The sequence below is a fragment of the Capra hircus genome, chromosome 19 (assembly GCF_001704415.2).
Source record: "Capra hircus breed San Clemente chromosome 19, ASM170441v1, whole genome shotgun sequence".
NCBI classification, from domain to species: Eukaryota; Metazoa; Chordata; class Mammalia; order Artiodactyla; family Bovidae; genus Capra; species Capra hircus.
Genome location: NC_030826.1, coordinates 51,418,757 through 51,434,528, shown reverse-complemented (window position 1 = coordinate 51,434,528; position 15,772 = coordinate 51,418,757). Strand labels below are relative to the sequence as shown.

The 15,772-nt window shown below is 57.3% G+C and overlaps 1 protein-coding gene across 1 annotated transcript; it reads right to left on the bottom strand.

Annotated features, from left to right (window-relative positions):
- NPTX1 (neuronal pentraxin 1) lies at nt 2,138-11,827 on the bottom strand. Its single transcript, XM_018063634.1, has 5 exons — nt 11,240-11,827; nt 10,750-10,957; nt 8,428-8,672; nt 7,023-7,202; nt 2,138-6,256 (listed from the first exon to the last, which is right to left on the bottom strand). Exons 1-5 carry the CDS (start codon nt 11,681-11,683, stop codon nt 6,035-6,037), a joined length of 1,299 nt encoding a protein of 432 aa, XP_017919123.1. The 5' UTR covers nt 11,684-11,827; the 3' UTR covers nt 2,138-6,034.

Sequence of the window (15,772 nt, the reverse complement as noted above, 5' to 3'; positions counted from 1 at the left end):
TGTGAATGGGACAGAATCTTCTAGTGAGGGTTCAGGGTGGGAGGGAGGCAGTTCTGCTAAGGTCAAGGCAGCAGTTCTGGCGACTCCAGCCCCCAGAGGGACCCTTGTTGGCTGGGCTGAGCATTCCAGTCTCTTCTATAGGGCATCTGGTTTCTACAAAGAAGCCAAGTCTGAGCTCAGAACCACAGGCCTTCCAAAGAGTTCCAGAACCTTTCTAATTTTCCCACAGCCACCTCTTTTCTTCTCTCCTATTTCCTGTTTCCAGCCAGCAGTTAACTCCACAGAGCCAGGTGGCTTTGTACTCCTTGGAGGTCTGCAGAGAGGGGGCTCCTGGGCACAGGCCCATTCGCTGGGAGCCTTGCAGGGAGCAGACGAGGAGATGGAGGAGGCTGGAACTCCTTGAATTGTGCTGCTCCTACCCTGGGGGGCCCACAGCTGAAGCACAAGCCCCAGTTTCCTAGAGCAAGGACCCTCTGGGGATTGGTCTATACTCTGCTGCCCTTGGGGGGCTTCTGGGGTGGGAGGAGTGTGCCCCTAGAGCAGGTCAGCCAGGTGGTGCAGGAGAGACACAAAGGTTGAACCCTTGGAAACATGGGGCCTGTCTCTATGTGTGCAAACAGATGGATAGAAGCTGCAGCTCAGTATAAGGAATTGGGCACAACAGAAAAGAAATATGAAAGATAGAAAAGAAAAACTCCCAGCTGGAGCTGTTTGAAAGTGGGCCAGACTGTCTCTGTGGATAGCGAGTTCCCTATCATTGGAAGTGTGTAAGCTGAGAACATTTTCATGCATCCGATGGGCAGTTGGCATCAATGGCTTTGGAGACACTCTCCGGCTTTGAAATCCTGAGCCTGTGTCCCTCTTCTCCAGCTCCCATTTGCTGTCTCCTTGTAAAGCTGCTATTCTCTGCTCCACAGTCCCTAAATTCAGCTCTTGATGTGCCAAGATCAGGTTTGAGAGGTGGGGAAAGTAATTTGTTTCTAATGATAGTAAAAATACCGAAGTTTTGAATGAGCATTTTCATAGAAATTAGAAATGTAAGAGTTATGTTATTATAGACAATAACTGTGCACTTGCACGAGTGGGAGGCAAAGAGGTGGTGTGTCGGCCTTAGCTGCTGGCACTGAGCACAACCCTGGGCCCGGCCACACGTGTGCAGCCTCCAGGTGGACACTGTACACCAAGGGCAACTAACAGGCCCAGGGTCTTCAGCCTGGCAGGGGTTTCTCTCTCTCAATTGGGGTTCCTACTGCAGGGTCAACAGGGTGAGTGGTCAACTGCTCTGAGGCCAAACCCCCTCCGTACATACTACTCCAGGCAATGGGCAGCTCACTTACACCCCACCAAACTCCAGCTCCTGAGTCCTGGCCAGGTCCCATCTGTTAACTCAGCATGTGTGTGTGGGGGGGGGGGCGGGGGTGTGGGTGTGTGTGTGGGTGGGTGGGTGGGTGGAGTGTGTGTGCATGCACATGCATGTGTGTTGGGGCATGGGGGAGACCAATCAACCAGGCAGGTTATTTTGACTTGTGCTCATTGATTTTATCCCACAGAAGGGAACAGCTCCATGGCTCCATGTCCATCCAGTGGCTAGCTTGGCCCATAAGGAACCAGGGAACTGAGTTCTTTTCAGTGCCCAGGGTTCCCACATCAGCCATCTTCTTGGTATATGAACCTGGGGGTGCTGTCTTGCTTGAGTGCAGGGAAACAGCCTGGGGACCCTAAGGATGGGTCAGCAGGGATATGGCAAAGGAGAGCAGGGCTGCTTGGGAAGGACAAGCCCAGACCACCTGGGACCTGTAGCCAGGTGTGCTGTGGGCAGTGCATCGGTTCAGGAGGGAGCAGGGCTGCAGATGAGGTGAGGAACGGGCAGATACTCTGCAAGCCAAGCCCCAGTGTGGTCTCTACACACTGCAGAATCACTTCACTGCTCTCTGCCTCGATGTCGGCTGCACCTGTGAATTGGGCAGGCCCCCTCCCCACACCCGATATCCACTATCACCAGGTGGCTGCTGGATTTTTGAGGGGCACAGAGCAATGGGTAGGCAGGCATATCCTGAGAGGGCCCCTGAGGTCGCCCAGTAGGTTGAGGTGACATTTGCAAGCTTGAGGAAAGAAGAGATATTCCAAGGAGACCACAGTCTTTCTTCACTCTTTACTGTGTAAAAATAAACTCAACAATTCATGTCATTTCAGCAAGAAAATGAAAAAAAAGCAAGAATACCAGTAGAAATAGTGCATTTCCAGAACTGCTGATGGGAGGTGGCAGGTCCCATGGTTTTGACCCATTAGATACCCAAAAGGCTGTGGATCATATGAAAAATGTACAGCTTTGGTTAGCAAATAATGAAAAAGTAAGATACATCAATTCTCTTTCCTATTATACAGTATATACAATATAACAATATCAACCAGAGGGGGTTTGCTTTGTCGTTGTTGATTTTTTTTGGCAAATAAGACAAAATTGGGACTCTAAGTATTGGGCTTTTTTGTTCTCAGTGACTTGTTCCCTTTCAACAAATGGCACTTAAGTCCACTGTACATGGAAGTGATACATTTCCCATCATTAGTTGAATAAATTTACACACTGTGTTTTAAGAGATGAAACCATGACTGCTTTAAGCCACGTTTTGGTTGCCATAAGATTACAAAGGATACCATCTTCTTAATCTTCACAATTCAGAACCCTAGTTTCTTCTATCAGGTTTGGAACTGACCATCAAGTCCTCTACTCATTCCATTTGACAAGTCAGCTCCAAGACAGAGGGGCCACCATCAAGGACCAGAGCATATCCAGTCCCCAACATATCTTTGAGAACAGGTGGCCCCTCCCTGGAGCTCATTGGAACAACTGTGACCCTCATGCCAGCCTCTCCCTTCCCCTTCACTCCCCACAAGACACCCCCTTGGTCTCAGGTCCCAGGGCTGGTGACAAAGTGATCTTTGTAGTCTTAGAAAATAAACTGTGAATCTACAAAAGGAACAGAAAGCATACAAAATGTATCTCTTTCTTCCAAAATACATGCTTTCAGTTCTACGTTTTGGCGGAGCCTGAAAAGTATTTTCAAGGGAAATATAGGTTGAGTTAATTTATAGGTTTGTCCTTTTCTTTCATAAAAATACTCTTGTTTTGGTAATAAACTTTTTCTTCTAGAGTAAGAGAAATAATACTGTGTTATCAAAAGCAAGAAGGCTTACGATTCAAGTGGGCTCTAAGCCCTCGAGGGCCCGGAGAGCCTCTGTCAGTAGCTCTGCCGCCTCGGACACCCAGGGAGCTGTGGGACACCAGCTCGGCAAAAGCAAACACTGTCTCGACAGTGCTTTTTTATCTCCTTATTTTATAAAATGGCTTACCTGAGATAGGCATGTATTATTCAGTGCAAGAGGGAACATCAATCAGATTAAGGAGTAGATGGAAACTATGTGGATTAGATTTGTGGCTGTGTCATCTACCTTTCTCGGGGCTGGCGAAGTGCCAAGTGTTAACACAGTGAGGGAGCCAGGGGCTTGGCATAGGCTCCAGTTGGGGCGGGGGAGGGAGTTAAACATCAGCTTCTGTCCCTGGCACCATGGGTGCATCGGGGTGGGGGGCGAGGAGGGTGAACAGGTCGGGGAGGGGAAGCCAAAGGGACACAGGTGTGCTCTGCCCACCTTTAGTTAGGGCAGAGGATGGCTTGTGGTCCTAAATGGACAGCTCCCACCGAGCCCACTGGGGCAGAAGGTGGTCTGGGGTCCGGTAGATCGCTAGATCGGCAGGGGCTGGTGGGAGATGCCGAAGGAGAGCACCTAGCACACTCTGGGCCTTGCCTACAGCTCCGAGATGGCTGAAGTGAGGGGTGGGGCTGATCTGGTCTAGAGGGGGATTCCAAGCTCTCGCTCTGTCCCAACCACAGGCGATGTTACAACCTACACGTTAAAAATACTTCTTGGTGTGTTTGGGGAGTGGGGAGGGAGAGAGGGACTCCGTCTCTCCCGTGACCTCCTCCGACACCCTTGGCTTGCTTACCCAGCCATTTTCAGTAGCTACATGGATGGTCACAGAACAAGGGGTGGCACTGGGCACACAACACAGAACCAGAGAAGTTCATGCAGGCAGGGGAACACACACCAGACTGAGGAAGCAAGGGACACACCGCCCCGAGGAACATGCAAACGAGAAGGTCCCTGCAGATCCATAGATGCCACAGCCGGACGGGCTCTGACAAAGCACGATGGTCTCAGAAAAAAGCCACTGTTGAACCACAACACGCAGCCCGGCGCCTGGGCCGCACCCTCAGCACGAGAGTGATGCATTGCAGAACGGCGACTGGGTACCGTGCAGACACCCACGCAGACACCGACACAGAAACACCAACACAGACACACACAGATGCACTAGGTTTCCGACACAACACGGACCTGCGTTTAAGGAGACAGGTGCCTCTGGAAAAAACAGAAGACAGAACACCTGCTCCTGCTGAAGAAATGTCTGCAGCTGTAGATGAGCCAGGCAGTGCAGTAGAATTTCTAGAAAGACTTGCCAGCCTTTTGCTAATTAGACTCTTGGTGATAGAGTCCAGGTGGCCCTTGGGTGTGCGACCCCCAGATGGTGCAACAAAGCAGGGAGCTCACCCTCCCCTGGGCGTGATCCGTCTGAGTGCTCTTCTTCTCTCTCTCATTCAACACACATGTACGTGTACACACGCACACACACACACTTTTCTCCCCACCTTGGAAGGACTAGAAGGAGACGCACATGTTAGTTTTTCATGGGGAGAAAAAATGTCAAAGCTTCTGGACACTGATTGGGTGTCAATGTCACCAGCTGGTGACGGGTTGGGGGCTGCATCAGAACTTGAGCTCTGTAAGATGGGGAGTGGGTTTCAGGCCCCAGCCTGGCCATGCCTAGCTCTCTATGGAGAGGTCTCTGGACTTGCCTCAGCCTGGGTAAAGAATATGGCTGTCAGAGTTACCACAGACCTGGCCCATTGACTGGCTGTGGCCTTACATGGCTGGGTCTCAATCAGAGTGTGGGTTTCCTGGTCTAAAAGATCTGTTCTCCAGCTGATCCACTGAAGCCTCAGGTCGTCCACTGCCAGAGGCCAAGGGGAAGGGACCAGAGGTCCTGGCTTCCTGGGCAATGGGTGGGATGCTCCTCTCTTGGGGTCACTAGCTGGCCGCTGGAGGGGAGCTTGGGGAGGTGGGAAGGCTGAGGGCTACAGATGGGATACTGGGCCAGAGCTGGCTATGCTGGGTGGGCAGGCCAGCCTCCCAGGCCCAGTGCTGTCCTCAGAGGTCAACAGCAGGATGCCTGGCTCCTGAGGCTGGTGCCACCTCCTCTGCCCCCTCCCAGCATGTGGTGCCATCGCAGGACACAGTCTGCCTTCAACCCTTCAGAGAGAATTTACTTCTACGACAAAATACAAATTCTCCTTGGAGAGGTCCCTAGCCTTTAACAAAGCACTAAAAGATATTTATTCTATCAATATAGAGATATGTCGCTCTGAAAAAGGTTTGCAAACAAAGATGAACGCATGGCAGGAGAAGTTGCACCAGCCCCAAGGCACACGGGCGGCCACCAAAGTTGGCAAGTACAGAGATTAGACCAGTCATGAGACTTCCCAAAGCCACAGAGAAAGAAGAAAAGGAATATCTCATTTTAAAAGAGAAGGCCTCCCCCGAGAGACAGATCCTTGTAGACACACACACACAGAGTCACACTCACACACGAGTCCTCTCACCTACGTGTGCATTTTTCAGAATGTCTCAGCCGCCAGTGTTGGTGGTGAACGGGGCATGCCTGAGAAACAGTGCGGGCTCCTAGAGAGAAGTGGGGACACCTGCGGCAGATGGGAGCCGGGCCTGCTTCTCACGTGCACAGGGATGAGACCAGGCTGTGTGCGTGTGCGCATGTGCGAGGGCGGTGGCCTTGAGTCATTCCTGGGGGAAAGGGAGAGAAGAAGAGACGACGGATCATCACCGCACAAGCAGGGGGAGGCGGGCGGGGGCTGGGGACCCGGGGACCCGGGGACCCGGAGGCTCAGCCCAGCCCCAGGCCTCAGTTGATCTGGCGACAGGCTTCGAATGTCCACTTGGTGGCTCCGCCGTAGATCTCGATGTGGGACTCGGCCCAGGCGATGACGTTGCCGGAAAGGGCCTTGGTGCTGCAGGTGGCCAGGTTGTACACCTCCCCCGGGGTCAGCTTGCGGTCCCAGATGTTGAAATGGGCCAGCTCGCCCACAAACGCTTGGGTGGCATCAAACCCGCCACCCAGAGTGTCCTTCAGAGAAAAGCAGAGGGTGAGGGTGGAGGGGGTCAGAGTAGTGAGTGCCTATCAGGAGAGCCTCCCTAGCATGTATGGCTCTCACGTCCACCTCTGGGCACATCTGTCTCAGCTGTGCATCAGTCCCTGCCCTCCAGGGAGCTCAGGAACAGCAGTGATGCTGGCCTCCTCTGCCCTGGATGCAGAGTTTCTCCTAGGGGCACCTGAGAGGTGCCCAGTGAGGGAGGGTGTCAGCTAAGACCGTGGACAACCGTGGGAGCAGGGCCTGGGGGCCTCCCCTACACTCCCTGCCTCTCCCCAGGAAACTCTAATGTCACTCTTTGCTAGCCATAGCTGCCGAACAAGAACAGAAGGCCTGGGGCTCTCCTGCCTGCCTTTCCCTCCTGGGTGCCCAATGGGAGACAAACCACTTCCAGGAAATAAATTATGGATCACTAAGTGCACGATTGGCCTTCCCGTGCCAAAGAGCATTGCTGCAGTTGAGAGTCTGGAGACAGAGCCCCCTCTTCCTGCCTTTCCTGAAAGAACCCACTCAGAGTGGGGACTTTGCCCAAACTGCTTCATCACTTGCTTCTACGGCTTCTTCTCAGGGGAACCACTTCCCTCTCCAGCTCCCTCCCACTTTGCTTCCTGCTGCCTCTCTCCCCTCCCTCCCAATACACTCTCCTTTCTCCGGCCTAGTCTCCGGTTCTGGGGCTCCTCCCCCTGCAGCCAGTGGCCCCCACTTCCCCTTCACCCTGTCCCTGCCCCCCACAGCCTGTACCTGCTCCTGGCCCAGCACCAGCACGCCTTGTGGCTTGATGGGGTGATAAGGTGCTAGGTTCTCGCCGTTGCCGCCCTGGGTGCCATCCTGGTAGGCTTCCCAGACCCCATCCCGGGTGGTCCAGGTGATACAGATGTGGTGCCACTTGCCGTCATTGATTACAAAGGGCAGCTTAGCCACCTGGGCAGGAGGACAACATACAGGACAAGATGGGAATGGGCACCATCAGGATCAATGATCGTCACTAGTTACTAGTCATAGGTATTTACAGTAAATATCAAGAGCCATTACTGAGTTCTTGCAGCACCTGCCCCTCGGGACTGTCAGGCCCATCCATTGATGGAGGACAGAATCACAAAGGAAATGGGAAGCTTTGTCCAGATCGATCTGAATATGCAATCTCCTCACTCCTACTCACCCTCCTACCTCTGGGCCAGTCCGAAAAACCTGCCCTCGGATGAGCCACCCCTGGGGGCTGACTTCACTGCTGCTTTCTGGGCCTCTCCTCTCTTCCAACGCCCCATCTCTAATTGCCAGATCCTCTGGGTCTAAAACCCGCCCAGCCTTTTTACAGAGACTCTGAAAGATGCCAGGGGAGATGGCACCATGCCTTTTAACGCTCCAGAGCAGCCCCTGACCTGGAATTTCACTCCCACTCTAACATTTCAGGCAGGGAGGCTGCTTCAGCTGACAAAAGAACCCTCACACCCTTTTAACTTGGGGACATGGGGCCCCAGAAAGGCACAGCCCTCTCTGGGCAAGGCATCAAGAGCAAAGGCTTGGACTCCAATTCTCAGTCCAGGTTTTAGACATTAACTACCAAAGCTGGCGTGGTGATGAGGGAGTTGGAGAGCTGATAGCTAATTCCACAGCTAGCAGGGATTAAGGGCCAAGATGGAGACGGGTTCCTTGGAGGGAAAAGGTGCCCTCTCCCAAGGGCTCATGCAGACCTGGTCTCCTCCCAGGGGCAGGGGGCTAAGCAGGATTGATGTGGACTCTCTGGGAGCATCCTTACCACCACCCCAAGCATCTATGGTCTCCCAAATATGGGGGAGGAAAGTCAGCTCCAAGACCAGCTGAGGGAGGGAGTCAGGGTTTGATCAGCCGGATGGATTGGCCCCTGGATCCTCCTCCTCCACCCCCATCTGTGAGGCCTCTGTCTGGGAGGGTTCCAGCTTCCCCGTGTTCACAGAGAATAGCAAGGGTACCCCTCCCCATTTCTCCCAGTTCTCACCCTGCCCCTCCTTCAGCCCTGCCTGGCGAGCTCTCCTCTTGGGGCCACAGTAGCACCCGAGGCTGTGTATCTCATACCACCCAGACCTGCCCCGGCCACTGGCATGGACTGGGGCCCCAGAAGCCTCACCCTGCTGCCCTGCAAATCCTGAAGGAAGGGTAGAGGCTCTACCTTGTCGTTGATGAGGATCTCCATGGGGTTGTTGCCCCACTCAATGAGGACCAGCTCATTGGCCTGGCCGGGCACGGCATAGGAGAAGGGCGTGCCCACCCCCGGCGCCGCACTGGACTTGAGCCACATGCACACTGTGAAGGCGTACATCTCCGGCAGGCTCTTCTTCACCTTGGCGTACATGTAGTTGGTCCGCAGTGGGAATGTGAGCTGGAACTTATCTCCAGGGCGGTTGTCCTTCTGACCTGCAGAGGACGGGACACAGTACCGACACCTGCACCTTGACAAAGCGCCTGTCCCAGACTAAAGCAGGCTTGCCAACCCCCCTGCCCCCAACCAGGCTCTGTGATGCAGACAAAGCAGACTCCTCTCTGTTCTGTAGATGCTGAAAACAAAGCTCAGAGAGGTCAAGTACTTTGCCCCAGGGCACAGGGCCAGACCGAAAGAGCTGGCCCACAGTCTCTGCACTCTGGGTCCGGTTCCCACGTAGTGGCCCCCGTGGACAGGCTGGGATGGGGAAGCCTGTACACAATGGGCTCTGAGTATCTGCACCTGAGCTGGGCAGTGGCATGGGGAGGGAGTGGGTCAGGGCACACCCTGTAAAGCAATGCTTGCTCAAAGGTGTGGCTGCAGAGGAAGGGGGTCTCCTCACCAGGAAAGAGGCTAACTCCCCTCAGAGTAGCCCCTCCGGGAGCCCAACCTGTTTCACGATGCTGGCTGCTGCTCAGAACAGGCCCCTGGGGCCCGTCACACTTCCTTCAAGGCCAGGACACACTGCAGCCCCTGGTCACTCATCTGACCCAGCCAATTCATCCTGAGGACTCAGGCTGTTTCCAGTATCCCATCCACCCCACAGGAAGGAGAGCTGTCCCCTCCGAGTCTCTTCGAGCAGCTCTGTCTGCCCCTGCAGAGAGGGCAGGACAGCAGGGAGCCCGAAGATGTCCCTAGAGCCAGGTTCCCCTAAGGTGACTGCTTTGAGGACAATGCCAATCATTCTCAGGGCGAGCTTCCGGTATGTTTCCTGAAAAATCACACTCATTGCCCCATCACCTCCCTTTATACTCAGCCACCAGCTCCCTGTCTGTCAGCAACATCTCCAGGGAACGCTTGTCTGCCCTCTCCCAACTCACACACCCACTGTGGCTATGACCCTGGGCATGGTGTGACTGATTCCAGTCAAAACATTCCAACCCAGCAGTGGGCATGGGCACCCAGCCCAGAGCCAGGAACACACACCCACCAGCTTCAGGGTGTACACGGGGTGCTGCCAGAGAGCCCAGCACTAAACCGGCCCTCTAGGCCAAGAATTATTTCTAGAAGGCATCCTACTGGGTCAGCTACCCCACCCCCTTCCACTAAGCCAGATGTCAGGGAACAGAGCAGGGCTGGCTATGTTCCCCTTCTGTCTCAGGCTGGCAGCCCCCTGCCCTTGGAGTAGATCTGGTCTCTCTCCAGGGGGTGCTCTTCATTTCCCCAACCTCCCCCTTCTTTCTCCCTCCTCCCTTCCCCGATCTGTTTTTCAGTTACATAACGTGCCTTAAGATGGCACTGTTTAAATCCATCCAGCACACACTTTGCAGTCCGAGAAGGGTCACATGGCCCTGCTCCCAGCCTCGCATCCCCCCCGCCTCCCCTTTTACAACCTTGTTTGATTTCTGAGGCTTCAAGGCTGAGCCTCTCAAGCTCATCCGTGAGCCCGGGCGAGACTGGGACTTGGGGTTGGCGACTTGAACAGGGGGGCAGCATGCAAGATGCCTGAGCTTGGGTCATTTATAAGAGAAAACCACAGGAGTGTGCTCAGGGCTGGGGAAGGGGGACCTGGAAATCCCTAAAGGACGCCAGGGGCTGCAAGGAACTGGGAGGAAGCCTGCTCAGGGCCCAGATCTGCTGTGGACCAGGAGGACCCAGCTGCAGCCCGTGACCTGCTCTCTGCTGGGGATAGGGACTGGCTAGAACCAGGGTTTCTTAGCCAGGGAGGACTTGGTCTAGCCATGGCTCTAGTGCAAAGTTGCTGAAGACTAAACAGATCAGACTTGAAAAATTCCTGTGAGTGTGTGACTGTGGCAGGGGAGCAGGGAGGGAGCCCCAGGCTATCCCTTCCTCACTCCGTTTCCCCAGATGTCCCAAGCCCAGGGCACCCCAGCCCTGCTAGGAACATCAGCTGGAGAACCTAAGGTAGAAATGGTGGAGGAGCTCAGGGCTTTTACACTCCCGACCTGAGCTGTGCAGGAAGCCAGGGCCAGAGGCCGGGTCCCACTGGTCCAGGGAGCTGAGATAGGATGCAAGGACCGCCCTCTCCCTACCCCACCCCATGACCACTACCTTTCTCGAGCTCGCTGATCCGCTGGTGCAGGGAAGTCAGGGCGCTTTCGATCTTGACTCTTTCCTCGGTGTCGTTTTTGGGGCCCCCTTTGCCCTCCTCCAGAGTGTTCACCCGAGACAGCACCTGCCTCTCCAGGTCATCGATCTTGCTCTGCAGCAGATCCTTGAGACTGTTGGTCTGGCTGGAGGAATTGAGCCGGCTGTACTGCTGCGGGGGTGCAAGGGCGGGGGGGAAACCATATCGTTACGCGTGGAGTAGGGACCGTGCCGGGAGGCCGGTGGCGCGGTCCCCTCAGGGCGACTGCGGGGGCGGCCTGGCAGGGAGCTCGGGCTAGTGCCCGTTCCGGGGCCCGCAGGCTTGGGGAGGCCTCAACCAGGCATCCGCACCCGGCCGAGACCGGAGTTGGGGGTGTCAGGTAGGGTCGGAAATGGAGGTGGGGGAGGGCAGAGGGGCGCGTGAGCCGGAGGGGAAACAGAGGCGCGCGCGGACCTCGAGGTTCTCCAGGCGGGTTTTGAGCGACTGCAAAGTTTGCCCGAGTTGGCTGAGCGTCTCAGCGGCCGGCGTCCGAGACAGGTCGCCCATGGTGTTCTTGCCCGAGCCGGGCTGCTTGCGGCCGCCGCCGGTCCGCGCCTCGCCCGCGCTCGCGTCCAGGGTGCTCTGGCTCTCGCAGCGACCCAGCTTGGTGGTCAGCTCGCGGATGGTCTCCTTCTGGCTCAGGATGGTCTCCTTCTGCTGCAAAACGGTCTCTCGGAGCTGCAGCACGTTGCTCCGGAGCTCCTCGGCGCCGCCGGCGGCCACGGACGCGGCGCACATGTCGGCGTCCACGGGCACCGAGGTGCAGATGAAGCGCGTCGGCCCGAAATCCTGGGCCCCGCTGCCCAAGAAGCAGAGGGCAAGCAGCGCACAGGTGCGCGCGGCGCGGCCGGCCGGCATGGCTGCGGGCGCTGGGACCCGGCGCTCCGGGCCCGGCTCGGCTCGGCTCGGCTCGGCTGGGGCTCCGCGGGCGGCCCGCGCTCTGGGCGCCGCGCTGCTGGCTGCTCCGCCGCGCAGTCCGCACCGCCGCGCTGTCCGGCCCCCACTGCCGCCTGCGCTGCGGAGCCCGCGCCTTTTATGCCACCGCGGGAGGGGCCTCGGCGCTGGCGACGTCAGCGGGGGAGGAATCCCGGTTTAATTGTCTGCGGCCGGGTCCCGCTGTGCGGTTGGGGTCGCAGGAGCGCGCAGTAGGGGAGACTACTCCCCAAACCCCGGCGCCGCCGCATCTTTTGCACCATCCTCTACCCGCCCGCCCCTGTCCCAGCCTGCGCCGCTTCCCCGAAGGCGCCGAGAGCGGAGGGAGCGGGGTGTGGAGAGTAGGGTGGGCCGGGCCGCGGCCCCGGACTTCTGGATGGGCCACCTGCGTGCTGCTCCAAATCTCCGACGGGACTTGGGGCACACGGGAGGCCACGGCGGACCCGAGGGACAGAATTCGGCTCACCCCGCTGGGCCGAACACTCGCCAGGCCTCGACCGGGTCCCCAAGGACTCAAGTCGTCCACACCTGTGTGCCGGGTTGGGGGTGCCGGGAGCAGAGCCTCGCTACCTTCCCAGGTTCAAAAGCGGGGTCGCGGGGTCACTCAAAGTTTCTTCAATGTCCGTATGGGGTTGTAAGGATGCTACACACCCCAGGTCGCGGGGCTTCCCTATGACCTCGCTCTCGGCTCTCCTGCGCCCCCACCACCCCGGCTCCGGGCTTTGGAGACTGGCAACATCTCCCGGGAATGACAGCCACCACATCATGCTGGTGGGGCAGGCGGACAATTCTCGGAGGCGTCCCTAGCGGATTAAGCCTTTCCTGCCAGCCAAGCGGGTCCGATTCCGGGCAGACGGCGCCACCGGGGCTGGACGCTCCCTGCAGCCTCGCGGGGAGGCGCCGAGCTTCCGAGGGGGCCCTGCAAGCGGACCCTTTGCGCTCCCCGAGCGCCTTCCCACAGCGGAGATATGAGGGCACGTGTGCGTGTCCGTGTGCTAGTTGGGATGCATCCGTGTGTCCATGTCTGCGTGTGTCCGCGTGTGTGTTGGGCTTTCTGGAGCCCATGCACCCCAGCTCTGCCCACTTCTCCGCGGGTGGCGAGGAGTCCCGGGCTTCGGGAGGGGGCCGTCACCCCTGAGGAGCTCCACACTATGCTACGTTACTCATAGTCACCTCACTCACCCACCCACACACTTGAGCCATTTTTTTCTGGGCAGCGGCGCCCCAGGCTTCGACTCCCAGTTTCCCGTCCGGTTTCCGGTGCCCGACTAGGACCTGAGCCCCTGCGGGTCAGAGCCAAAGGCGCTTCGGAAGCCGCCGCTCCAAGCTCCCACTGTACAGAGGAGGCGCCAAGATTCCGGGATCCGACTGCAGGCGACAGGTCGAGCCAAAGAGACAGTCCCAGTTGGGGCAGCCCGGAGGACACCCTCGCCCCGCACCCCGAGCCCCTCATTCTCCTTCTCTGGGCGCCGCGATGGCCCAACAGCTGGGAAGCTCCCGGGTCCCTGCCCGGGGCTGACTTCTGCCCGCGGATGGGAAATGAAGCCACTCTATTGGGACCTGTTCGATAAAACAAGATCTCCTCCCTCTCCGCGTCCTCCTCCCATCCCCGGGGCTACCCGAGGTCACAGTTCTTTCATTGCTTCAGCCGTGAACCCTCCGCTAGCGCGGGACTGCGAGCCGGCGCGGCCCTTGCTCGTCCATTGGCCTCCGCTTCCCGGCGCCAGAGGGACCCCGCGGCCTGCACGTGGCAGGTCTGGGCTCCGCGCGACTCTGTCCAGGGCTGTGCGGGGGTTTCAGCCCCCTGGGGCCGCGCTCGCCCACCACCGAGCGCCGGGACCCGCTGAAGCTCACGGCCTGCCCCTGGGCCGCGGGAGGGGCTGGCCATGACTGTCCCACGCATGTCTGCGCCTCAGGCCAGCAGGCGACTCCAGAGGAAACACCCGCGCGAGGGGCGCGACGACTTCTGCCTCCACTCCCATCCCGCGACCGGATAGGGTCACTTTCCCGGTCCAGGGCTTCACTCGATCGAAGGAGGGTTCCCGCGGGGCCTGGGGTCGGGGGGGAGCTAACCGGGTGCAGAGGGAGCACGCGCCCAGAGATCGCGTGGGCGCGGGAGAGGAGCCCAGCTGGGCCTGGCCGGCGGTGTGGACTGAGCCTTGCCTCCTGAGCCTCAGGAGGGTCAGGGACTTGCCCGAGCAAGGCAGGGACTTGGGCTTTTACTTCCAGAGATCTCAGTGATTGGCACCCAGGCATCTGGGCCCTGAGAGCCAGACCTCCCCTCCCCACTCCTCACCCCATCTCTAGGAGGGAAGTATGGAACCCCAAGGGGAGGAGATTGTGGTCAAGGGCCCAGGACCCTATGGTCCCTAGGGCGACCTCTGTGGAGTACCCTGTCTGCCAGAAGACAGTATTGGGGACAACTGCAGCAGACATGTGGGCTCTATTGGGAGATGGGGGCAGGGCGAGCTATGGCAGCTCTCTGCCTTCTTGAAATCTTTTAAACTGGACCTCAAGACTCTGGGAGGGGGATTCAGTTCTGGTAGTTTTTTGGCCTCCTCTTCCTCCCTAAGGGCTTCCCACGTGGTGCTAGGGGTAAATAATTTGCCTGCTAATGCAAGAAATGTGAGAGACATGGGTTTGATCCCTGGGTAGGGAAGACCCCCTGGAGTAGGAAATGACATCCCACTCCAGTATTCTTGCCTGGAAAATTCCATGGACAGAGGAGCCTGGAAGGCTATAGTCCATGGGGTCGCAGAGTCCTGCACCACTGAAGCAACCGAGCACACAGCACTCCCTCCCTAGAGTTGGGGAGGTATCTGGCAGTTGGGGACTAGAAAATGAATGGCTGCCTTGCCTAAAACTCTTGGGGAAGGAACCTCTAGTTGCCTAGCTACCTGATCTGGAGGTGTGGGATGAAGGGGCACCCTCAAATGTGTACATCCGATTTTCCCCACCCTGCATCTCATACCCCAGGACTGCAGCAGTGGTAGGGATGGGGGTGGGGTGTGGGGGAGGAAGTGTTGTACCTGCTTGCAGTGGAGTTGGGAAGAGATGTGCAGGATCACACATGATGGGGTTTTCCCACCTCACAGACACAATAGATATGAATAACCTAAAAAGCATAGACAATAGTAAAAGTGTAGTAGAAATAATTAGAAAGTGATGAGTTCTGACTACCTGTTACCTTTGTTCTTAAGGTAATTTCTATAATTGTGAGTTTGTAGAATTTACATTTTAATGATGACTGTGTTTAACCATCAGCTTGCAAATTCCTGAAAATCTAGCAGTCAGCTGGAGCCAGTCTGCTGGGCACATTACTGGTGGAAGAGGAGGGAGAGGCCTTCAGAGGTTAAACTGCGGGGTTGGGAGGAGCAGGTACCCGGTGTAGGGAAAGTAAAGGGGCAGGTGGGGAAGTGTGACCCGAGGCTCCCTGGCTGTGGCCAGCGCAGTAAAGGCAGACAGGCATAGGAGGGCTAAACAGGTGGGCCAGGAGCTTATTCTGAGGATGTCAGTGCTGTCGAGGGTCTCTACTCAGTGGATGGCTGGAGCCCACCCAGGGAGGGTGCTCAAGCCTGGTGCTGTGCCCAAGACCCTCATTCATCCTGTGGTGTCTCCTGGCCCTGTTCTTTTCAAGGGCCAAGGCCGTGAGCTGGTCTAGGGCTGGAAAGAGCTCCCCTCATGGTGGGTAATGGGGGTTGCTGAGTGGGTGCTGGCAGGGCACTGGGAAGAGCTGGGAGGACAATGGACCTGGACCAGGGCTCATCCACCACTCAACACTGAGCTCATCCAGCACAAGGTACATAAGGGTCCACCTGCTTTTTGAAATAGCTGCCTCTGCAGGGAGAAGGCAATGGCACCCCACTCCTGTACTCTTGCCTGGAGAGTCCCATGGCCGGGGGAGCCTGGTAGGCTGCAGGCCATGGGGTCGCGAAGAGTTGGACATGCCTGAGCGACTTCCCTTTCACTTTTCACTTTCATGCATTGGAGAAGGAAATGGCAGCCCACTCCAGT